The sequence below is a fragment of the Sceloporus undulatus genome, chromosome 6 (genome assembly GCF_019175285.1).
Source record: "Sceloporus undulatus isolate JIND9_A2432 ecotype Alabama chromosome 6, SceUnd_v1.1, whole genome shotgun sequence".
Classification (NCBI taxonomy): Eukaryota; Metazoa; Chordata; class Lepidosauria; order Squamata; family Phrynosomatidae; genus Sceloporus; species Sceloporus undulatus.
In genome coordinates, this window is record NC_056527.1 from 59810746 (window position 1) to 59830035 (window position 19290).

At 39.1% G+C, this 19290-nt stretch overlaps 1 protein-coding gene across 3 annotated transcripts in view; it reads right to left on the reverse strand.

The window, feature by feature from the left end:
* Positions 1-19290, reverse strand: part of TRANK1 (tetratricopeptide repeat and ankyrin repeat containing 1) — a 58131-nt gene that overhangs the window by 11922 nt on the left and 26919 nt on the right. For all 3 annotated transcript variants that reach the window (XM_042472731.1, XM_042472732.1, XM_042472730.1), the window contains 8 exons: positions 17225-17479; positions 15615-15791; positions 10618-13548; positions 9364-9563; positions 8681-8818; positions 6867-7010; positions 5321-5471; positions 4484-4572 (listed from right to left, as the gene is read on the reverse strand). In XM_042472731.1, coding sequence (XP_042328665.1) covers positions 4484-4572; positions 5321-5471; positions 6867-7010; positions 8681-8818; positions 9364-9563; positions 10618-13548; positions 15615-15791; positions 17225-17479 — 4085 coding nt within the window. The remainder of the gene's footprint in view (positions 1-4483; positions 4573-5320; positions 5472-6866; positions 7011-8680; positions 8819-9363; positions 9564-10617; positions 13549-15614; positions 15792-17224; positions 17480-19290) is intronic.

Sequence of the window (19290 nt, forward strand, 5' to 3'; positions counted from 1 at the left end):
AGAATGGTGAACCACTAAACAGGTAGGGTTGCTAACTTTTGTTCTCACCATTACTTCCCACTTTTGTATCTTCAACAATAGCTTGACTTCAAGGTTTCTGTAGGTGGCACATGCTCAGTCTGTACAAGAAGTCTCACTGAGTCATATGGAACCAGAGTTGGTAACTTGGTATCTTTCATACTTGCAAATCCCATAAGCCCTAGCCAACATAATCAATAATCAACAGGTATAGCAGCTGCATTTTAATATGACATGGAGTGAATCAAGTTCACTGCCCCTGACACTGAAGGCCCTTCAAGTCCAGCATCCTCTTCCACAAAGCGATCAACAAAATGTATAAAGGAAGTCTACAAACAGCACAAAGGTGTGAAAAATCCCTCTATTCTGATGTAGTCCAAAAGCAGGAGGGAAGCTAGAGCTTCATCAAAACGCCTGAACATGTGTCATGACTCTGTGTGTGTGAACAAGATCCACAACTTTGACCCTTTTACACAACAGTTTTGAATTGGCCAGCTCTTTTAAGATGCATTTTAGGGTTCTTAAGGAGATAAGTTCAGCTGCTAAGTACTTTACTTTCCTGGCTTTGTGGCTATACTAATTGCTCTAGAGAAAGATACTGAACACACAAACATACATATCAGTCAGCCTCTGCTAAAAGACTGTTTCTCTCTGATCTCCAGTCTCCATAATTAAGTGGCTTTCCTCTCAGTTTGAGACTTCTTAATAACATTTGTCATCAGCCAGCCAGCAGAGGGCTGTGGATGGACACGTGTGTGTTTTCTCCATCAGTTCATCATCCCTGTGCTTCAAGTTGCATTCTCAGATCACATTCTCTGCAAAGACCTCTCCATATGCTCTAAAATTCAAGATTCTATTCATGTATGTAACGTATGACCAGCTAAGTTATATCAACCTTATTGACATTATTTCCAATTCCACTAGTATGATTGCTGCTTTCCCTTCTTTTCTCACCAACCAAGCTCTTCTCTTGAAATTTGGCTGCTTCATTTTACAAGATGATTTCTCACTAAAATCTTCCTCATACAAAGAACAACAGGACTAAACACCTTCCCCTGCTGTTATTAATAGGGATGCGGTGGCTCAAGCGGTTAAAGACACTGACTCTGTTGGTTGCAAGATCGGGTGAGCTTCCATTACAAGTCCTAGCTTCTGCCAACCTAGCAGTTCAAAAGCATGCAAATGCAAGTAGATAAATAGGTACCACATCACTGGGAAGGTACACAGCATTCTGTGCAATCATGCTGGTCACATGATCACAGAGTAGTCTCTGACAACACGGGCTCTTCAGCTTAATAACAATGATGAGCACCGCCCCCTACAGTCGGACACAACTTGACAACCTTGTCAACAGGGAATGCCCTTTACCTTTACCTTCTGTCATTAATATGTTCCACAAGGCTTTGTTGGGCTTGTGAGTATTTTTGGGCTCCCTACTCCCCCAGAGATGGACTAAAGGACTTGCAACTCCCCAGCTGGACAGTCTAGAATGCTCAGGAAAGTCATCTCTACTTTCAGGTCTGTAAAAGAATAAGGTAATTTTCTTCCACATTTGTTCCATTTAGACATCATATGATGAATCAAAGGCCTGGTACAGACCGCCACATTGCGGCAACCTGAGGCCAAAATTAGGGCTGGGGAGTGCAGAGCGTCCGCATGTTCCGCACTCTCCCAGAGCCATTTTGCACATGCGCGTGTCCACACACACCACGTGCTGATGATGTGCCCTAGACGGGTGCGGTGCACAACAGATGTCACCACGCTGTTCCAGGGTGCTAATGGCACCTTGGCAGCAGTGCGGAAAGGAGCTGCTTTTCGCAGCTCCTTTTTGGAGCGGATTGTTGCCGCACCCGTGAGGGGCTGGGGCTGAAAGGGGTGGTGTCTCGCTGTCCTTTCCTGCCCGTCTGTATGGGCCAAAGTTTGGAAAATAATGGAATAGTGACTGGGAGATCTTGGGAGGTGTAGTTCAAAAAACCAGCCTTTCTAAATTCTGTAATGAATAATTTGTCCTCCCTAAATTTGTCCAACACCCTTTTAAAGCCATTCCAGGAACTGGCCCCTGGAAGATCACATGGAATGAATTCCATGTTAATTATACAATTCCAAAGAAGTGCATTCTTTAATTGAACATCAAGTGATCCCAAGTTCTTCTGTAAAAGGGAATGGGGTTGTTTTTTTTCTATTTGCATAAGGCATACTTTTCCAGTGTTCTTTCTCCAATCCCACATTGCTTTTCCTTCCTTAAACAAACAAGTACCATTTTTACTGTAATTATTTTGATCTACACACTATTAAGAAAAGCATCATTTCTTGACTTCTGCCAATAAAAATAATTGTTGAAAGTACAGACAGACCAGACCATTTTTTTCTGGTCTGAGGGCAACCCTAAGCCCAGGAGAGTCTCTAAACTCTAAATGTAACATTGGGCAATCTAATTTAAGTCACTAGTATTATTTTATGTTTCATTATTTTTCATCAAAATAATTCAGATGCTAATAATCTATCATGCTTAAAAAGCCTTGCTTATGAATTCCTTTCAAATAAACATTTCCTCCCTTTGAAACCCCATAGTTTAAATGAGGGCGGATAAATGTTAGCAAGCAGGACCCATATGGATCATATAACCCTTTAGCTACTATATGAGCTAAACAAGGAAAATTCAAGGTTACTATTAGTCAGCTGACAATGGAAGTTATTCTACATTTTCCTTGCTTGGCCCATCACCATCTGACAAATTAGCTGGAAAGACAAGTGTGGATGCAGTTTTAAAGAGAGGTTTAGCAATCTGCTTGCAAACTTGTCTGCTATTTACTGCTAGTGACTCGCAACCCAGCACCATGGCAAATGGGGAAACCTTTTTGCCTAGCAGGGAGGCTGACTTTCTCAAAACGTTGGCTTTCCTTCATCTTCAATACGTCATACCTGCTCATGAGACAACTCTGTCTACTCTGCAGATGAAGCACAGCAAGGAGAGCAAGAAGAAGTGAATGAACTGCTCAGAACCTGGGGCATTTAGAGTCTAAACAATTTCTGTATTCACATTTAGCCCTCAACTCTAAACTTAGGTTTGGCAGTAGTATGCAGTGTAGATGAGATTGTGAGCTGGATCCCAAGCAACTGTAAACAGAAGGAAATCACTAATTCCAAACAACTTTGCATAAGAGGTTGCTGAAATATTCATTTGATGTTACAGCAAGAGTATTCAGTATTATTCGCATGAGGTGGCAAAAAACAATGGTCCTTCCACATTCACTGGGGTGAAGTGGGTAAACAATGTGGAAAAACTGAATGTGTGGAGGGGGGGTCACAAATAAAAAACATTTTTTTAATCTGGGAGGACACCTCTCTAGGAATTTCCAGGTTCTCCTATGCAACTCCACGACCAGGATCTTACAGAAATTAATTAATGTTGAACTGTTCCTTTTTGTAGTTCAGGAAACTCTCCCTATTCTTTTTGTATTATTTCTGCCTCTGGTATCAGATTTTCTCTTTCAAAAATAATGACCAGGAATACTTCATTAAATGAGTATCCCTGAACAAGATTTTCCACAAGAGAATGGGAACATGCTCAAGTGCCTAGTTAATCAACCTGGTAACATATCCAGACTTAACAACTTTTAGATGCTTCTCAGCTTGTGCCAATTAAACAGGTTTAATCAAAATATCAGAAATGCTGTATTTTTTCTATGTGCTTAGGAAATCTGTTCTACAACCATTGATCTGATAGCTGCATAAATTTCACTGACAATGAACAATGTCCTGATAGAATTGGAAAAAAACAAAGCTTAGTGTTACAAGGGATAGAAGGAGAGAAACTATTTTATGAAAATCATCAGAGCACAGCAACTAAACATAAGCGTGCGTATAATCTCTTTCATTATTATTTAAAAGTATCACATTTTACTACATGCAATCTTCAAAGTGGCTTTTAAAAAAGCAACTCACTCATTTGGGGGAAAGGGTATAAAAAACTCCAGCTGCATAAGTGATCCTGATATACTGATATCCTTAAAAGAAAACAATCTATAAACAACCTGCAAACTTTGGCTTCAAGTTCTAGTCAGATGCAAGTCGTGATTAAAGTAGGGGACAACATACCAGTAACCTTTAACTGTGCTTAAGGTAAGCAGAAGGATATGCACTGAGAGCAAAAGTTTTAAGAGGAACCTTGCTATTCAGTGATTGTCCATGCATTTAACTACATCCAACTTTCCATAGTAATAGACTTGCATGACCTTCATCTAAATGTTTGGACTAAAAAAGAATCAAGAAAAAACAATAACTACAATTTAAAATAACTCCAAGATCACAGTCCATCACTTTAAAAAAAAAAGTGTTCTGTACCCACTTTCATAAAATGTTCATGATTCAAACTGGCAGCTTGCATCACACACAGATTTAAGTTTCACCCCAGTGCATCCATGCAACACAAATAAAGAAATTACTGTTCTGGATGAGAACTTACCTTCCAACACTGGTGTTTAGCATAATATTCTCCTTGTGCCACCCATTCTTCTGGAGTTGACGTTTTAACAAATAAAGTGTCATCTAAGACTAAAAAAGAAAGAAAAAGAAAAAGGAGAGATTTTAAGTTGTTATACACATTGCTGATGAATTGTTCATTTGTTAAACACATAAGAAAAACTGATTATCATCTTATGTTTTACTGAATAGATACGTTAAATTATGCTATCTAAAATTCTTGTGACCACATTCCAAATCAAACTTAATTCAAATTCTGTTTACTTCTTCCCAATCTGTTTGTAGTCCAGAAGCCTAGCCTACCTGAATATGGACAACATATTCTCACTCTTAGATGGCAGATTTAAAATAATCTCAGATGCTTACTTTACATTACAATTTTTCGTTTCTGATAAGGCAAGAATGAAGATATGAAGACGTTTCTTTTGGAGGCTATCTCTTCCTTGAATCTATTCATATAGAGGTATTACAATGTAAGTAAACGCAAAAATCTAATAAATTCTTGGTTGATGTCAACCTGGTCAATGGTTGTCCTGAGATAAATTTTGTGAGATACAGATCTTATGCCAGACAAGCTCTAAATATCAGTGCTTTAGACATAAAAGAAAGTTCTATGTCCACACGCAGAAGACTGCCAACCAGGAAGACAAACACCACTGCCAAGCTTGGAAGTAGTTCACAAATGCTTAGGTTCTTCCGAAGAGGCTTAATTATAAATGGCCCAAACTTGCTTCTAACTTCAGTATTTCCATATTTCATGCAAAACTCAAAGAATCACTCAATGTAGAGCATATTAGAAAAGGATGATAACAGACCTTACCTTCATTAGTTCTGACAACATGAACAAGTTCCTGCTTGATGAAATATTGAAAAGCAGGTGCACGCCTTTCACTATTTTCATCAAAGATCCACAGATTGACTCTGGCTCTTGTAATAGCAGTATATAATTGCTTTAGCTCTCCATTAAGCATCTATGGATAAAATGATTCAAGGATGCATGATAAATAAAGGAAATGGCTATAAAGAGGAACACAACAGTTAAATGCATGTGAAATCAAATTTCATTGACAAGTAGCTTAATTTTTCTCCCTTGTCTTCTGTCTAGACCTCTCCATACACTACTAAAATTTAATCTACCATATATACTCGTGCATAAGTCAACCTCATGTATATGTCGAGTTTCATGTATAAGTCATGTGTCAAGGCAAGGCACATGGCTTGCAAAATGGGGAATAAACCTCTCCTCTCTCTCTCTTCCCTTCACCCCCAGGACCTCATGTATCAGCCGAGGACAGTTTTTGGGGCCCAAATCATGGATTTTGATATGAACTATGGATAAATTGAGGAGCAAACACTGGGGTATGTTAAAAAAAATCTAAAGGGGAGAACAAAGCACCACTTCCCTCCCTACTTCTCCCTCTCTGGACCTCTCCCAAGGCTCAGCATGGAAAATGGGAAAACAAACCTTGGCACTCTCTCTCTCTCTCTCCCCCACCCCTCCTTTTACCACCAGGATTTCCAAGGCTCTTGGCTTGCAAAACGGGGTACAAACCTCTCTCTCTCTGTTCCCATTACCACCAGGTTTTCCAAGGCTCATGGCTTGCAAAATGGAGAGAGAGGGAGAGAGAGAGGAGGGGAGGGGGGCACTTCTTTTAGGAACTTTATAAGCAGTAATAAATTACTGCCCCATATATACGTCAACCCATGATATTGGAGGCCATTTGGGGGCATAAATTTCTCAACTTATAGTTGAGTATATACAGTAATATTTATCAATTGACTGGGCAAACTGGGATCATTGCTTTATCTTACCTACTTGTAATTCACAGCTTCTTCATATAATTATTTCCCCTGAAGGCTACGATTTCAAAACAATATTTGGTCTGTATGTTAAGGACATGCTTCTACATTCAGCCATAACCTAACCCTCAAAGCTTTTTTTTCAAATAGTCAGCTCACGCTTAAGTCCCTGATATACTGCAGCAGTGTTTGCTATGCATATTTATAACATGATCTTCAATTTTAAAGATCAAAATCAGCTTGTTTCTTACACCCATTTCTAGTAAGATAGAGAAAAGCAAAATCTTGACCCTTTTTGAATACCAAGATTTAAAACTGCATATGTCTCTCCACTCGCCTTATTCTTCAAGGACTTTGGCACCCATTCATAGCTCAATCCTACCAAAAATTCTAGAATCACAATTCCAAATACTTTGTTTCTACCATCTAAAAGAGGTAATTTCTAAAACAGCAACTAGCTATCGCAAGAACATACTCCAAGCCACACACTGATCTGGACACAAAAGCAGCGCTGTCAGCAAAAAGATATGGTTATGTAGTGGTATGATAATAACTTCTAAAATCACCTTGTACATTTCTGGGTTCAACAGAGGATGTTTTCTTTGAGTGTCATCAACTTCCTCTAAGGGTGTTTCAGTTATCATCTTGGTTTCTTTGGGTAAGTAAGAGGAAGGTATGAAAGAAGAAATAATTTTCCATTCTTTGTAAGCCTAAAAATGCATGTCAAAAATATAGAAAGTCACACATTGGCAGTACTATTCTGAAGTTTTGCAAAGCAGATAGTGAGATAGTGTGACTGATTGGAAAAGATAACAATGTTCAGTAAACTTTAAAGTAGTGGAGAAAGAGGAAGTATGTTATTAAAGGTGGAGTAAAGGAATTAACTCTGAGTCTGTAAGACTTGAACAGGGATAGTAATAATAGGGTCTCTCATTCGTAATTAGTGAAGATCAACTTGATGACACATAGCATCACCACCAACAAGTTTTTGAAGGTTACATCTCCACATCACGCTGAGGCCCCAATTTAAGCAAAAAGTTCCCCAAAAAATAAAGATGTGCTAATACTGCAACATTTTTTAATAGAAGCAAGCATATATTATAGAAATCAGACTAGTAGGTATAATAATAATAAATAATAATAATAAAAATGTTATTTATATGCCGCCCTTCCTTCGATCAGGGCGGCTCACAACAAGTTAAAATACAATCTACAGTACACATAAAAGAAAATACCCATTAAAACAAACCAACAGTAAAAAGCCCCATAGCCCAACCTCTTGGCCACGAAAGAGGAGGGAAGCCCACAGGATATTTATTCGGGGAATGCCTGTTGGAATAGGAAGGTTTTAAGGTCCTTCCTAAATTGGGCCAGGGTAGTAGACGAGCGGAGCTCTATGGGCAGCGCATTCCAAAGGGCTGGGGCAGCTGTGGAAAACGTCCTCCGGGAAGTGGAGACTAACCTAGCCCCAGGCACCTTCAGTAGCTGCTGCCCAGACGTTCTGAGGGTGCGAGGCGGAATGTACGGGGAGAGGCGGTCCTTTAGGTATCCTGGGCCCAAGCCATTTAGGGCTTTATAGGTAATTACCAACACCTTATATTTAGCTCGGAAGCGAATGGGCAGCCAATGGAGATCTTTTAGAACCGGTGTTATATGGCTGGTCCTGGGAGCACCAGTGACCAGCCTGGCTGCCATGTTCTGCACCATTTGCAGCTTCCGAGTTTGGTATAAGGGTTGCCCCATGTAGAGTACATTGCAGAAATCCAATCTCGAAGTTACCAGAGCATGTACAACAGTTTCTAGGTCCCTCTGGGCCAGGTATGGGCGCAGCTGGCGAATCAGCCGAAGCTGATAACAGGTGTTCTTGACCGTCGCATTCACCTGAGCAGTCAGGTGAAGCGACGAGTCAAGAAGCACCCCCAGACTGCGCACGGAGTCCTTCACAGGGAGCGTGACCCCGTTCAGGACAGGTGGAACCACCGCCATTCCTGGACCAGGAGAACCTATCACTAGTACCTCCGTTTTCTCTGGATTCAGCTTGAGTCGGTTTTCCCTCATCCAGCTCATTACTGACTCTAGACAGGCCACGAGAGGAGAGACGCCATCCCCAGTCACTGCATCAGTCGGAGACATAGAGAAAATGATTTGGGTGTCATCAGCGTACTGATAACCCCGCGCCCCATGTCTCCGGATGATCTCTCCCAGCGGTTTCATGTAAATGTTAAATAGCATGGGAGACAGAATGGCTCCTTGAGGGACCCCAGTATCACAATGATGTTACAAGAATCAAAGAAATACAAGCTCACATTGCTTAATCACGTTATCAGTTCTGCCCTGGAGAGGAACTATCACCAAAGCTCTCTCTGAATGTTTTACATACCTCTGAATCTGTGAAAAAGTTGTAAAGGAGCACATCATCAAATTCCAACCCCTTTGCTTCATAAATGGTTAGCACAAGAGCCAAATCAAGTTCTTCAGGAATCTTTTCTTTTGCTGTTTCATTTGCTACTAATATCACCTACAACAAAACAAGAGAACACTAGATTACTAACTTTAGTGATTTAACATTCAAGAAACAGAGGCAAACGTAACATCCATTAAGCAAGCAACAAACAACTCTAACCGAAGATAAAATAACATTAAAATCAATAATGGATCATTTTAAGTGGTGAGCTGTCTACAGCTGAATCGAGATAATGATGATCAGTGATCATGACAGCTATCAGTGAAAGGTTCATCTTCTTTAGGTATTCAGGTAATCATCTAAGCTATCCAGAAGCAATGAGAACAGATGATGTGCGGATACTCAAAATAGAATAACATGAGTACACAAGATAAATAGGCTCTCAGTGAAATTCACAATTTTTTTTATAAATCATATTTTGAACTAAAAATTTCGGAGGGGAAAACACCTGACGTCTGATTCTAAAAGAATGAAAAATTCCACTTTTAATTTAGAAAGCAATGATAACATTACAAATGTACTCAGAAATCAATGAATTCTTAACACACATTTGCTTACAGAAATCAGCAATAAAACCGCACATGCCAAGGAAAGGTTACCTGATGTGCTCCAAATTCTATTGGTTGTGTTTTTCTTTTATTGCCTCTCAGTAGGATTGCTAGATCACTAACACTGCAAGATTCCAATACAGTGGGTTTTGGGCCATCAAAAAGGCCTGTATCTCTAGGAAGGCTATCAAAAGATTCTGGGAAATAATACTGAAGTAAATCAACAACTCCTGAGGCCAAATGGAGGATCCCTGCAAATAAGGAGAAGCAGATAAAAATTCACATTAAATCTCTCACCAATGTGGGGAACAAAAAATTGAAATATTAATCTAGGCAAGTCGGCAAATAGCTGGTTTAATGTGAAGTCGGAGGCTTTCATGGCTGGCATCCATAGTTTTTGGTGGTTTTTTCGGGCTATGTGGCCATGTTTCTTTCTGACGTTTCGCCAGCATCTGTGGCTGGCATCTTCAGAGAAATTCTGGCGAAACGTCAGAAAGAAACTCTGCTAGAACATGGCCACACAGCCTGAAAAACCCACCAAAAACTATAGCTGGTTTAAAATTGCAGCTAGGGCAGAAAGCTTAGTGCCTACAAGCAGCTTTTACTACCTCTACACAATCAGTCCCACCCCCCACAATACTCAAGAGTTCTACACAAGAGTACTTGTTGATGCACTCAAGAAACCATCTAATACCAGGTCAAACTTCTTGTGCATACACAGGGCGACCAGATGTCATAATCATAAAGGAAGACAAGGCACCGCAAAATGTAGAACATTGAGGAAAAAGGTAGGACATTACAAAATAAAGCCTAGAAGCAATATAAATAAAAATTCATGCTTCTTAGTCATGCTCAAAATGGAGGACATTTTGAAATTCCTCCTTGACAGAAGATTGAAATGTAGGCTATATCCTGGAAAAAGAGTACGTCAGATCACCATGTGCATACAGCCTACTACTGTCTCAATCACCTGCTACATAACCCTTTCAACTGGAAATGCCAAAGTGAACTTTACACTGTAACTTCTCCAAGTAAACTGAGCACTCTAATCTGCTACCACCATTTGCTTCCAAGTTACAATGTATTAACTGATTAATTTGGCCAAATTGGTTCTCGGCTTCAACATTCCATTTAATAAATATCCCAAGCCCATGCATGGAGTTGTTGCAAGGATTTATATATTAGTTTAAGAAAGACCAATGCCATTAAAATGCATTTCCATCTCTCTCATATATATATATATATAATATATATATAAAAAATCCCCCAATTCAGCTCTTTTCCTAACATAGAGGATTTTCATACCTGAATGAGATCTGTAGTTCTGGTGAAGTTGGTATATCCTTCTTGGTTTTCTAACAATACATTGCTTCTTGTCATTAGAGCTTTTACTGGCATAATGGAAAAGTGATCTCAAGTCACTAAAACGAAATGCAACCCCTTTCATGATGCTCTGTGCAGTATCGCCAGTCAGGAACATTGCATTAGGATTATCAATACATTTCATTAGCAATACTAGCTCTCCTTGAGTGAAATCCTGAATTTCATCCGCATAAAGTTCATGGATGCACCATGGTAGAACTCTGAATGTAGAGAGTCTCTGAGACAATTTGTACAAGACGTCTTCCTCATCAAAATAATTCCCTTGTGATCTTATTCGCTGGTAAAGACAGAAGAGTTGGTAAATTTCACTACGATCTTCTTTGAAGTTTGGGCACCTCTTTCGCCCAAGTTTTTTGTACTCTTCTTCTGTAAGTATACCTTGTGGGCTGCTCAGTGCCTCAAAAGACCCCTTCAAAAAAGATTTTATTTCTTTCCAAACCAATGCTGGGTTGTAGGCACATTTTCCTTTTGTCATTTTTGGCCAGATTTCATTAGCAAATACATTGTAAGTCACAAAAACTCTGGAATCAGATGGTCTTGTATGAATTTCTGCAGCCTCCTCATCTTCATCATAATAATCAACTTCAACATCAACATCTTCATTTTCCTCTTGCCAATTTGAGATGATTGTATCTTCTGTTGTAGACCATCCATCAATGCTGTGTGTAAGACTTCCATCTTCATTCCTAAAGAAAAATGGATCAGGCATAGAGGCATCAAGTAAGAGTAACAATTGTCTGGATGTGAGGAAGAGAGGAAAATTTTCATCTTTAACATCCTGAAGTCGGTAAACATTTGGTTCAAGTGGCTTGTAATGGCTGGTTACCTTAGAAGACTTGCTAAGCTCAATAAAATTCCTCTGAACTTCTCGGGATAGAACATGATTTTTAGTAACAAAGATCTGATGCAAGTGCTCCAGTTTGTCATATTCTTCTGTAGTATGTTCCTCATCCTCATCACAATCACATAATGAATTGATTTCTGAGTCTCCTAAACCTGAAGAACATTGGTCATCTTCCTCTTCTTCTTGCTCATTATCTATACTTGCCGACATTTCCAATTCAGCTGAATCACTGGAGTCACAGACATCTTGTTTTTCATCAAGGCCTTTCTCCTCACTGCCCTCGTTTTCCAATTGAGTATAAAATTTCTGACTGCGCCATACTTGTCTAACCAGCAGCGGATCCTGGTTCAACTCTGTTCTCTCCCAGTAAGAGTGAAATTTTTTCCAAAGCCTATATAAGCAACAAGTAGTCTTCCCTGTTCCACTTCGCCCAATTAAGATTATTGGCTCCAATGGTTTGGGGTTCAAGTCAATGATTGCATATTCCAACTCGCCCACTCTGAAGGGATATTCAACGGTGGAAGTCATATCATTTAAGATGTTATATGCCATGTTAGTACTGAAACTATGAAATTTCATTATATTGTATTCAGTTTCTGCTGCACTTGCTGGGGGAAAGTATTCAGGCACAGCATGATCTTCTGATTTGTCTACTTTGGTGTCTTCAACGTAAATATGAGGAATGCGCTTTTGTATTTTTATATTAGAAGAAAGCAAATTTGTGTTTATAACTTTGAGGTTTTTTCTCAAAATACAAGAACGTCCACGATTGTATGCAGCACATATAGATGCAGCATGGTAGATGGCTTTGTTAAGTTTGCAGTGATCCAGTACAATGTCCCATATTCGAATGATTTGTGTGTAAACACTCCCAGCCGGATGAGCAGAATCCTCACTTTCCATTATCTTTTCTGCAGTCTCACTGCAACGAGGAGAAAAGTCTATTGCAAGTTCCCAGAGCATTCTTGCCCCTTTGCCCAGCTTTGCTTCATAAAGCTGAATGCCACTGTTCAAATGTTTCAGCTGTTTTTGTAGACCCTGAGTCCATTCACCATTCCCCAGCTGCTGAACTGCATAGATTACCTTATTCCTCATATAATGAGGCATACGTTTGTTTGCCAACTTCTTTAACACTTCGGGTGTGCATTCAATTTCCCATGTCATTTTATCAAATTCTGGGGTGCTCGTCTCCATATCCTGAAACGGCTCATCATCTTCAGAAGAGGCTTCCTCTTCTCCTTTGAGTTCTTCGAGTTCATTATCATCCTTTTCATTTGAACTGTCTTTGTTTAGGAAAACATCCTCCCTACTATTACAAATTAATTCCTTATGGCCACAGACCTGCTGATGGTCACCCTCTTTGGCTTTCATTGTGGAAGATGATGAGTTTTGTACTTCTGGTGTAGATGAATTCATTTTTGCTGAGACTTCCCACAATGAAAGTTTCTGAATTAACTGTATAATTTCTTGCACAAGACAATCCCTCAAAGTCAAAGGCTTATTAACATCCCTGCATGCTGAGTTTTTTGTTACAGTATCTTCTATTAATTTCTGCATATGGGAAACACTGCCTGTTTCTGGTTTCTTATCATTTCCAGTTGACATTTTAGACAGAGGTGGAGATGAAGAATCAGCTAAACTTTCTGGTTGTGACTTGTTGGAAGATGGAGTCTGCTTTGGGATTTTAGGCAGCTGCTCCCCTGCAACATGCCGAGTTTTTTTCTTATTGTCATTCACAGCTTCATTCCAAGCTCTAAGTATTGGGTCAGTCTTCTTTTTTTTGTGACACACATCTTTTCCAGTATTATTTCTTAAATTGAGGTTTATGTCAAACTTTGCCAGTAAAACCAACATTTTCTTAACTTGCTTTGTTAGGTTCTTCTGAAAAAGAATGTGCATTATTGTATTTCCATTCTTGTCTTGACTGTTGGGATTGAGGTGTGGAAATGCAGGTGGATTAGAGTCATACAATTCCAGAAGGTAACGCAGGAAATGGACACCAATATCATCTGAAGGAAAACACACAAAACATATCAAGATTAAAAAAAATTAAAACATAATTGAGAAATAACATTTTAACCATTAAAGGAAATTGTTTTTACCTACTAAACAATGCTCTAAGTGGGTTGTGGCTGTTTCCGCCTTTTCTTCTCATGCCTACCTTAAATTAACTCAAGTCTAATGAGGAAATAACTGTAGCTTTCTACCAGAGTAGAACCCATTACTAATCAAGGAACAATGTTGGAACAACTTCTGAGCCATTTTTTATGACTGGCACAATAACGCTAATCTACTATTTCTGGAGAAGTATGCATCTGAACTCCTGGAAGTTCTCCAGCCTCTCTGCACATGAGGTAACTACTCTAGTACTGTACATGAACTTCAGGCAGTAAGTTGCTGGAGAGAAATGAAGAAAGCTCTCTCTGCATACTTACTTTATTCCTGATTAAGTCTTTTAATTGTTCATGTAGTTAGTACTATGATTAATATTTCCCTAATAAGCATAATGAAACATCTTAGCTCTGCTGGAGTTTAGAGACTCATCAGAGAATTCCACATGAAATGTTTAAAAAAGGTCAAGAAGTGAAAGAAAATGTAACTACCTACACTTAATTCTTTAAAACAACAAACCAATATAAATATATTAAGGTGCCCTGAATTCTATTGGATAATCACTCATGTAAACCAGTCATGTAATTGGCAGTTGTGATTAGCAGAAGCTCCCCTGGATTTTCAAAACAGATTTCTCTTAGCTCTGCTGTTTGCAATCTTTCTTTCTTTTTAAGACTGGAGATGGAGCCTGGGGTGCTCTTAGTGAAAATCTATCACTTTTCCCCACCTAATTCAAAGGAAGCTGTTCCTGTCCTAAACCAGTGTCTGGCTACTATATTGGACTGGATGAAAGCAAACAAACTGAAGCTTAATCTAGACAAGACAGAGGTGCTCCTGGCTGGCCAAGACAGATCCCAGAATAGGGATTCAGCCTGTGTTAGATGGGGGTACACCCTCCCTCCCCCAAAAAAACCTCCTCAGATTTGTAGTTTGGGCATACTTCTGGATTCAATGCTGAGCCCGGAAGCCCAGATATCTGTGGTGACCAGGAGTGATTTTGCACAGCCAAAACCTGTGCGCCAACTGCACCCATTCCAAGAGAAGTCAAATCTGGCCACGGTGATACATACCATGGTTACATTCCATTTGGATTATTGTAATGTGTTTGAAAAGTGCTCAGAAACTTCAACTGGTCCAAAGAGCTGCAGCCAGGCTGTTAACTGGACTGACTATAGGGAGTGTACAGCTCCCCTGCTGAAACAGCTCCATTGGCTGCCAGTCCGTTTCTGGGCACAATTCAAAGAGCTGGTTTTGACCTATAAAGCCCTATATGGCTTGGGTCCAGGCTATTTGAAGAACCGTATCTCCCTGTATGAGACCACTAGGGTGTTGAGATCATCAGGAGAGATGTCCCACCACCTTCTCAGGTGCATTTAGTGGGAACAAGACGGAGGGCCTTCTCAGTGGCTGCTCCAAAACTTTGGAACTCCTTCCCTAGAAAGGCCAGGGTGGCTCTATCCCTGCTATTCTTCTAGTGGCAGGTTAAGATATTCTTGTGCTGGCAGGCCTTTGCAAACTGATAAGAGCTGGTAATGTTGTGCTATTTAAATTTTAAAGTTTGTATTTTTAATATATTCTGTTTTAATTCAGAACTGTTTAAACTTTTTAAATGGTTTAACTATTTTTTAAATTTTATATTTATACATTTTAACGCTGTACTGTTTTAAAATTGTATTGTTTTAAATCTGTTGTTTGCCGCCTTGAGTTCCTATATTGGGAAAAAGGCAGGTGTAAGAAAATAAAATAATAAATAATAACAATAATGCAAATGTTGTGCTCTATGACTGAAATCCTTTCTCTAACAAATTGCACATCATATCACCAACTTTAAATGGATGACCACAGTGAGGGATTAACTAAGAAGGGGAGGATTACAGGAATTCTAGAAAACACACTTGATGAAGCTTATACATCATTTACATGGAATAAACAGTAATAAAATTAACCTAACTCAAATGCTCACCTTTCTTGTCAAAACAAATGGACAGGGCAGCATGTAAAGGAGTATCGCCTTCCACAATGGACATACACCGAGGATCTGCACCAGAACTCAGCAACAAATATGCCAACTCAAACTCATTGTTTTTTAAGCATTTCTCAAGTGGTTTTTCATGGACAGTCCCAATCCCCTCAGGTGATGCTTTGGGAAAAGATTATAAACAATTAACACTACAACCAAAGGCTAACAAAGTGCTGGAGAGGGGTAGAGAGAAGAGTTAATGACAGGTACATTCAACAATTATTTTAAACAGCTAGAAAAAGCAGATTGTTTCATAAAGAAAGGCTTATGCAATCCTCAATAAGGAAGTTTTGTGACTGCATACATGTCTCCTTTTGATTCCTAGGCTACAAGAAATTATGACAACTGAGTACAGGTTTCAAAGTTCAGTGGACAACTACAGAAGGTATTCATGGATTTCTCATACTACCTTCTAGCCTCAACTGAATACTGACCACTTATATTGAAGTGACCACCACTTTAAGCTGAAGACAACACAGGCTTCACAAAGATAGTGCTCCTGATCACTATCTCACCAGTAGCCCATTTTATGTACATTACTTAGAACAGGACTGGAAATCATGCAACCCTCCAGATGTTGTTGGAATGCAGCTCTAGCTAGTCTTAACCAGCACAGCCAATTGTGAAGTATCACAGGAGCCTCAGCAAACATCATCTAGAGAGCCACAAGCAGGGCACCTTGCAAAGAGATATCATCACATAAACAAAAAGCTCAGATCCAATAGCAAGGACAAGGCAGCACAGAGCTTGCCATCTATCTTCTAAGAGCTGTTCAACAGTGGAATATACTTCATTGGAGTCGCCTTCTTTAGTGGTTTTAAACAGAAACTGGATAGCCAGCTGTTAGGATTTCTTTGATTGTGTATTCCTGCATGGTAGGGGGTTGGGCTGAATGGCTCTTGCAATCTTTTTTAGCTCTATGATTCTGTCTTTCTTCCAGGACAAATAAATCAGGGTAAGGCGGAAGACACTTTACCTTGAGCTGTTTTTGGAAGAGAGAATATAAAAACAGGTGTTTTTTCAATGGGAGTACTATGTGTCTCTTAACATTTCTGTTAGTAAATTCCACCTTATCATCTTTCATAAGTTAGAGCAGTGATTCCCAAACTGTGCTCTTTAAAGGATTTTGGACTTTAGCTCCCAGAATCCCAGACAATACTGGTCAACATGGCTGAGGCTTCTGGGAGCTGAAGTCCAAAATCTCTTAAAGGACACGGTTTGAGGACCACTGGGTTCGAGTCTACTCCTTCTGATCTAGCAATGTTTATCTAACAGCATCAAAATAGCTCATAGCACCAAAATTCAATTTTATATAATTTCCCTTAATTTTTTTCCTGACCATGCTGGGTGGTGGGTTCTAGGAGCTGAAGCATCAAACAAGTAACTTTTACAAGCTCTTATTACAACATAAGATATTAAGACTATGTGAGATAATGCTGTATCTTTTCCAACCCAATGTTCAATGTGCATAGAAACTAACAAGGAGCATGTGTTTTAAAGGCACTTGTGAAACGTAAGTTTAACATAATATTTTAGTATCTGGGAATACTCACCTCCTCTCTCTAGCAAGCATTTTATAAGCTGTATCTGTTGCTTATCTGATCTTTCCATGCGATTTAACACAGTCACAATATCAAGGTCTGAAAGGCTGAAGTTTTTAAGAAGACCCCCTCCGGATGACATCTCTCCTGTAGTCTTCCGGGTCAGCAGCAATAGAACCTCATGCCACTTTTGCTTCTCTAGCAATAGCTTTGTAAAGCTGCTGGCATAGGTAGGAGGAATATCACAAACTATTTCTTCAGGAATTTCTGCATGAAAAAAGTAGGCTATTACATCTCACAAAGAAAGCCTGACCTGAGAGATACTTGTTTGATGCTTAGGGAACACATCTTAATAATGTCTTTTTTTCATGCTTATTAAGTAAATACTGACTTAAAACTTGTCATAAAACAGGTTTGAGCCAGACTTAGTCGTCCATAATATAGATTCACTGAAATAAAAGGAGAATAATTTCACCCCCGCTGATTTCAATGGATAAATTCTAAGTCGGGATTCAAATAACAGCTTTCTTATTTTTTCTCTTCCCTCCAACTGAAAAAAATAAATTCTGTATCTTATGCAATTACACTGTACAATATAAATTGCAATTTAGTATATCTGTAATTTCCTGCCATTGAAGTTTTAAATTACTCTTTGTTCACATTTCATTATGGCAACAACACTGCACAATTACCAAATAACACAAGACAAAGTATATGCTTTTTACAAAGCACTGTTGGGGGGTTGGTTTTGCAAGTGTTTCTGGTTTTCTTACAGCCAGGTCTTCACATACTAGTCTGGGTGGGAAGGGTAAAAATGTTAATTACAGAGGGACAAGTAAAAAGACAGCAGGAATAGGATAAGGATACCTGATTATGATATTGTCAAGCTGGAGAGACAATTCACAAGCAACTAAAGCCCTGTACATAAGGATTGCAGCACCCCCTTGAGTCTACATACATAAATGCAGCTTGGACCTGGAACTGCATGTCAGCAGAACACACTGGGATTTTCATTTTTTAATGCTATACTGACAATCTTTAATATAAGACAATTTGAATGACTAAAATTTGTTTCTTCCTCATTTGGAAAATCAGAAACAAATTGTTTCTTCCTCATCTGGAAAATCAGAAACAAATTTTGGGGGAAGTGGATAGATTCTCTAACAAGTATTGCCATGTTTTAAAAAAGGTTTTATTAAATTTTCCGAATATATAAAGCATAAGACTAAGAAAGAGAGAGAGAGAGAAGGTACAAGAAAAAGAACAAGAAAGAAAATAGATAAGAGTGATTTCCTATAATGTCCACAGCAGTTATAAAACCTACCATATATACCTGACTATAAGTCAACCTGATGTATAAAACCAAGGCTAGGTTTTGGGGCCGAAACTGTGGATTTTATATGACCAATGGACAGGAGAGAGTAAATCTTAGGGAGGAAGGGAAAACAATGCCAAAGAACTTACAAAAATCCACCAGGCATAACTATCTTTGCTCACACTAAAGGCTGGATGGATGGGAAAGTAGAGGGGGATTAATGCTTCCACGAAAGATTACACTCTTGCCTTTTACCAGGGAATGGTTCCCTTTTTCATAGGCGTTTCAAGTTTAGTACTTACACTGATCCATGGATAAGTTGATTCAGGGTTTTTGGGGGTCAATTTTTTGACTAAAATTTCTAGCCTTATACATGCATGAGTGCCTTATATATACACAATATTGTTATTTAAAAACTTTCAATGCTTCTCTAATAAAATAAATCATCAACCATCTTTCTATAAAATATAATTCTTAGTAATATTCATGTAAACTAAACTAATATAAAACCAAAAAACATCTAGGGGTAGCCATGTTGGCCCTATAGCAAATCCAATAACATCCCAGCAATGATACCTTTATTGGACCAACCAAAATGCACAATTACATGTTGGAAGCTTTCGAAGTCACACTGGCTTTTTCATCAGACAAACAGGAGAAAGGTATTGAAGATGTTAATCATAGGCCTGCATTTTGTTTCTGGTCTTAGTTCTGATGGGAGGGCTATCTGCAGGCTGGCACATCCCCCTTTGGCCATGTGGTC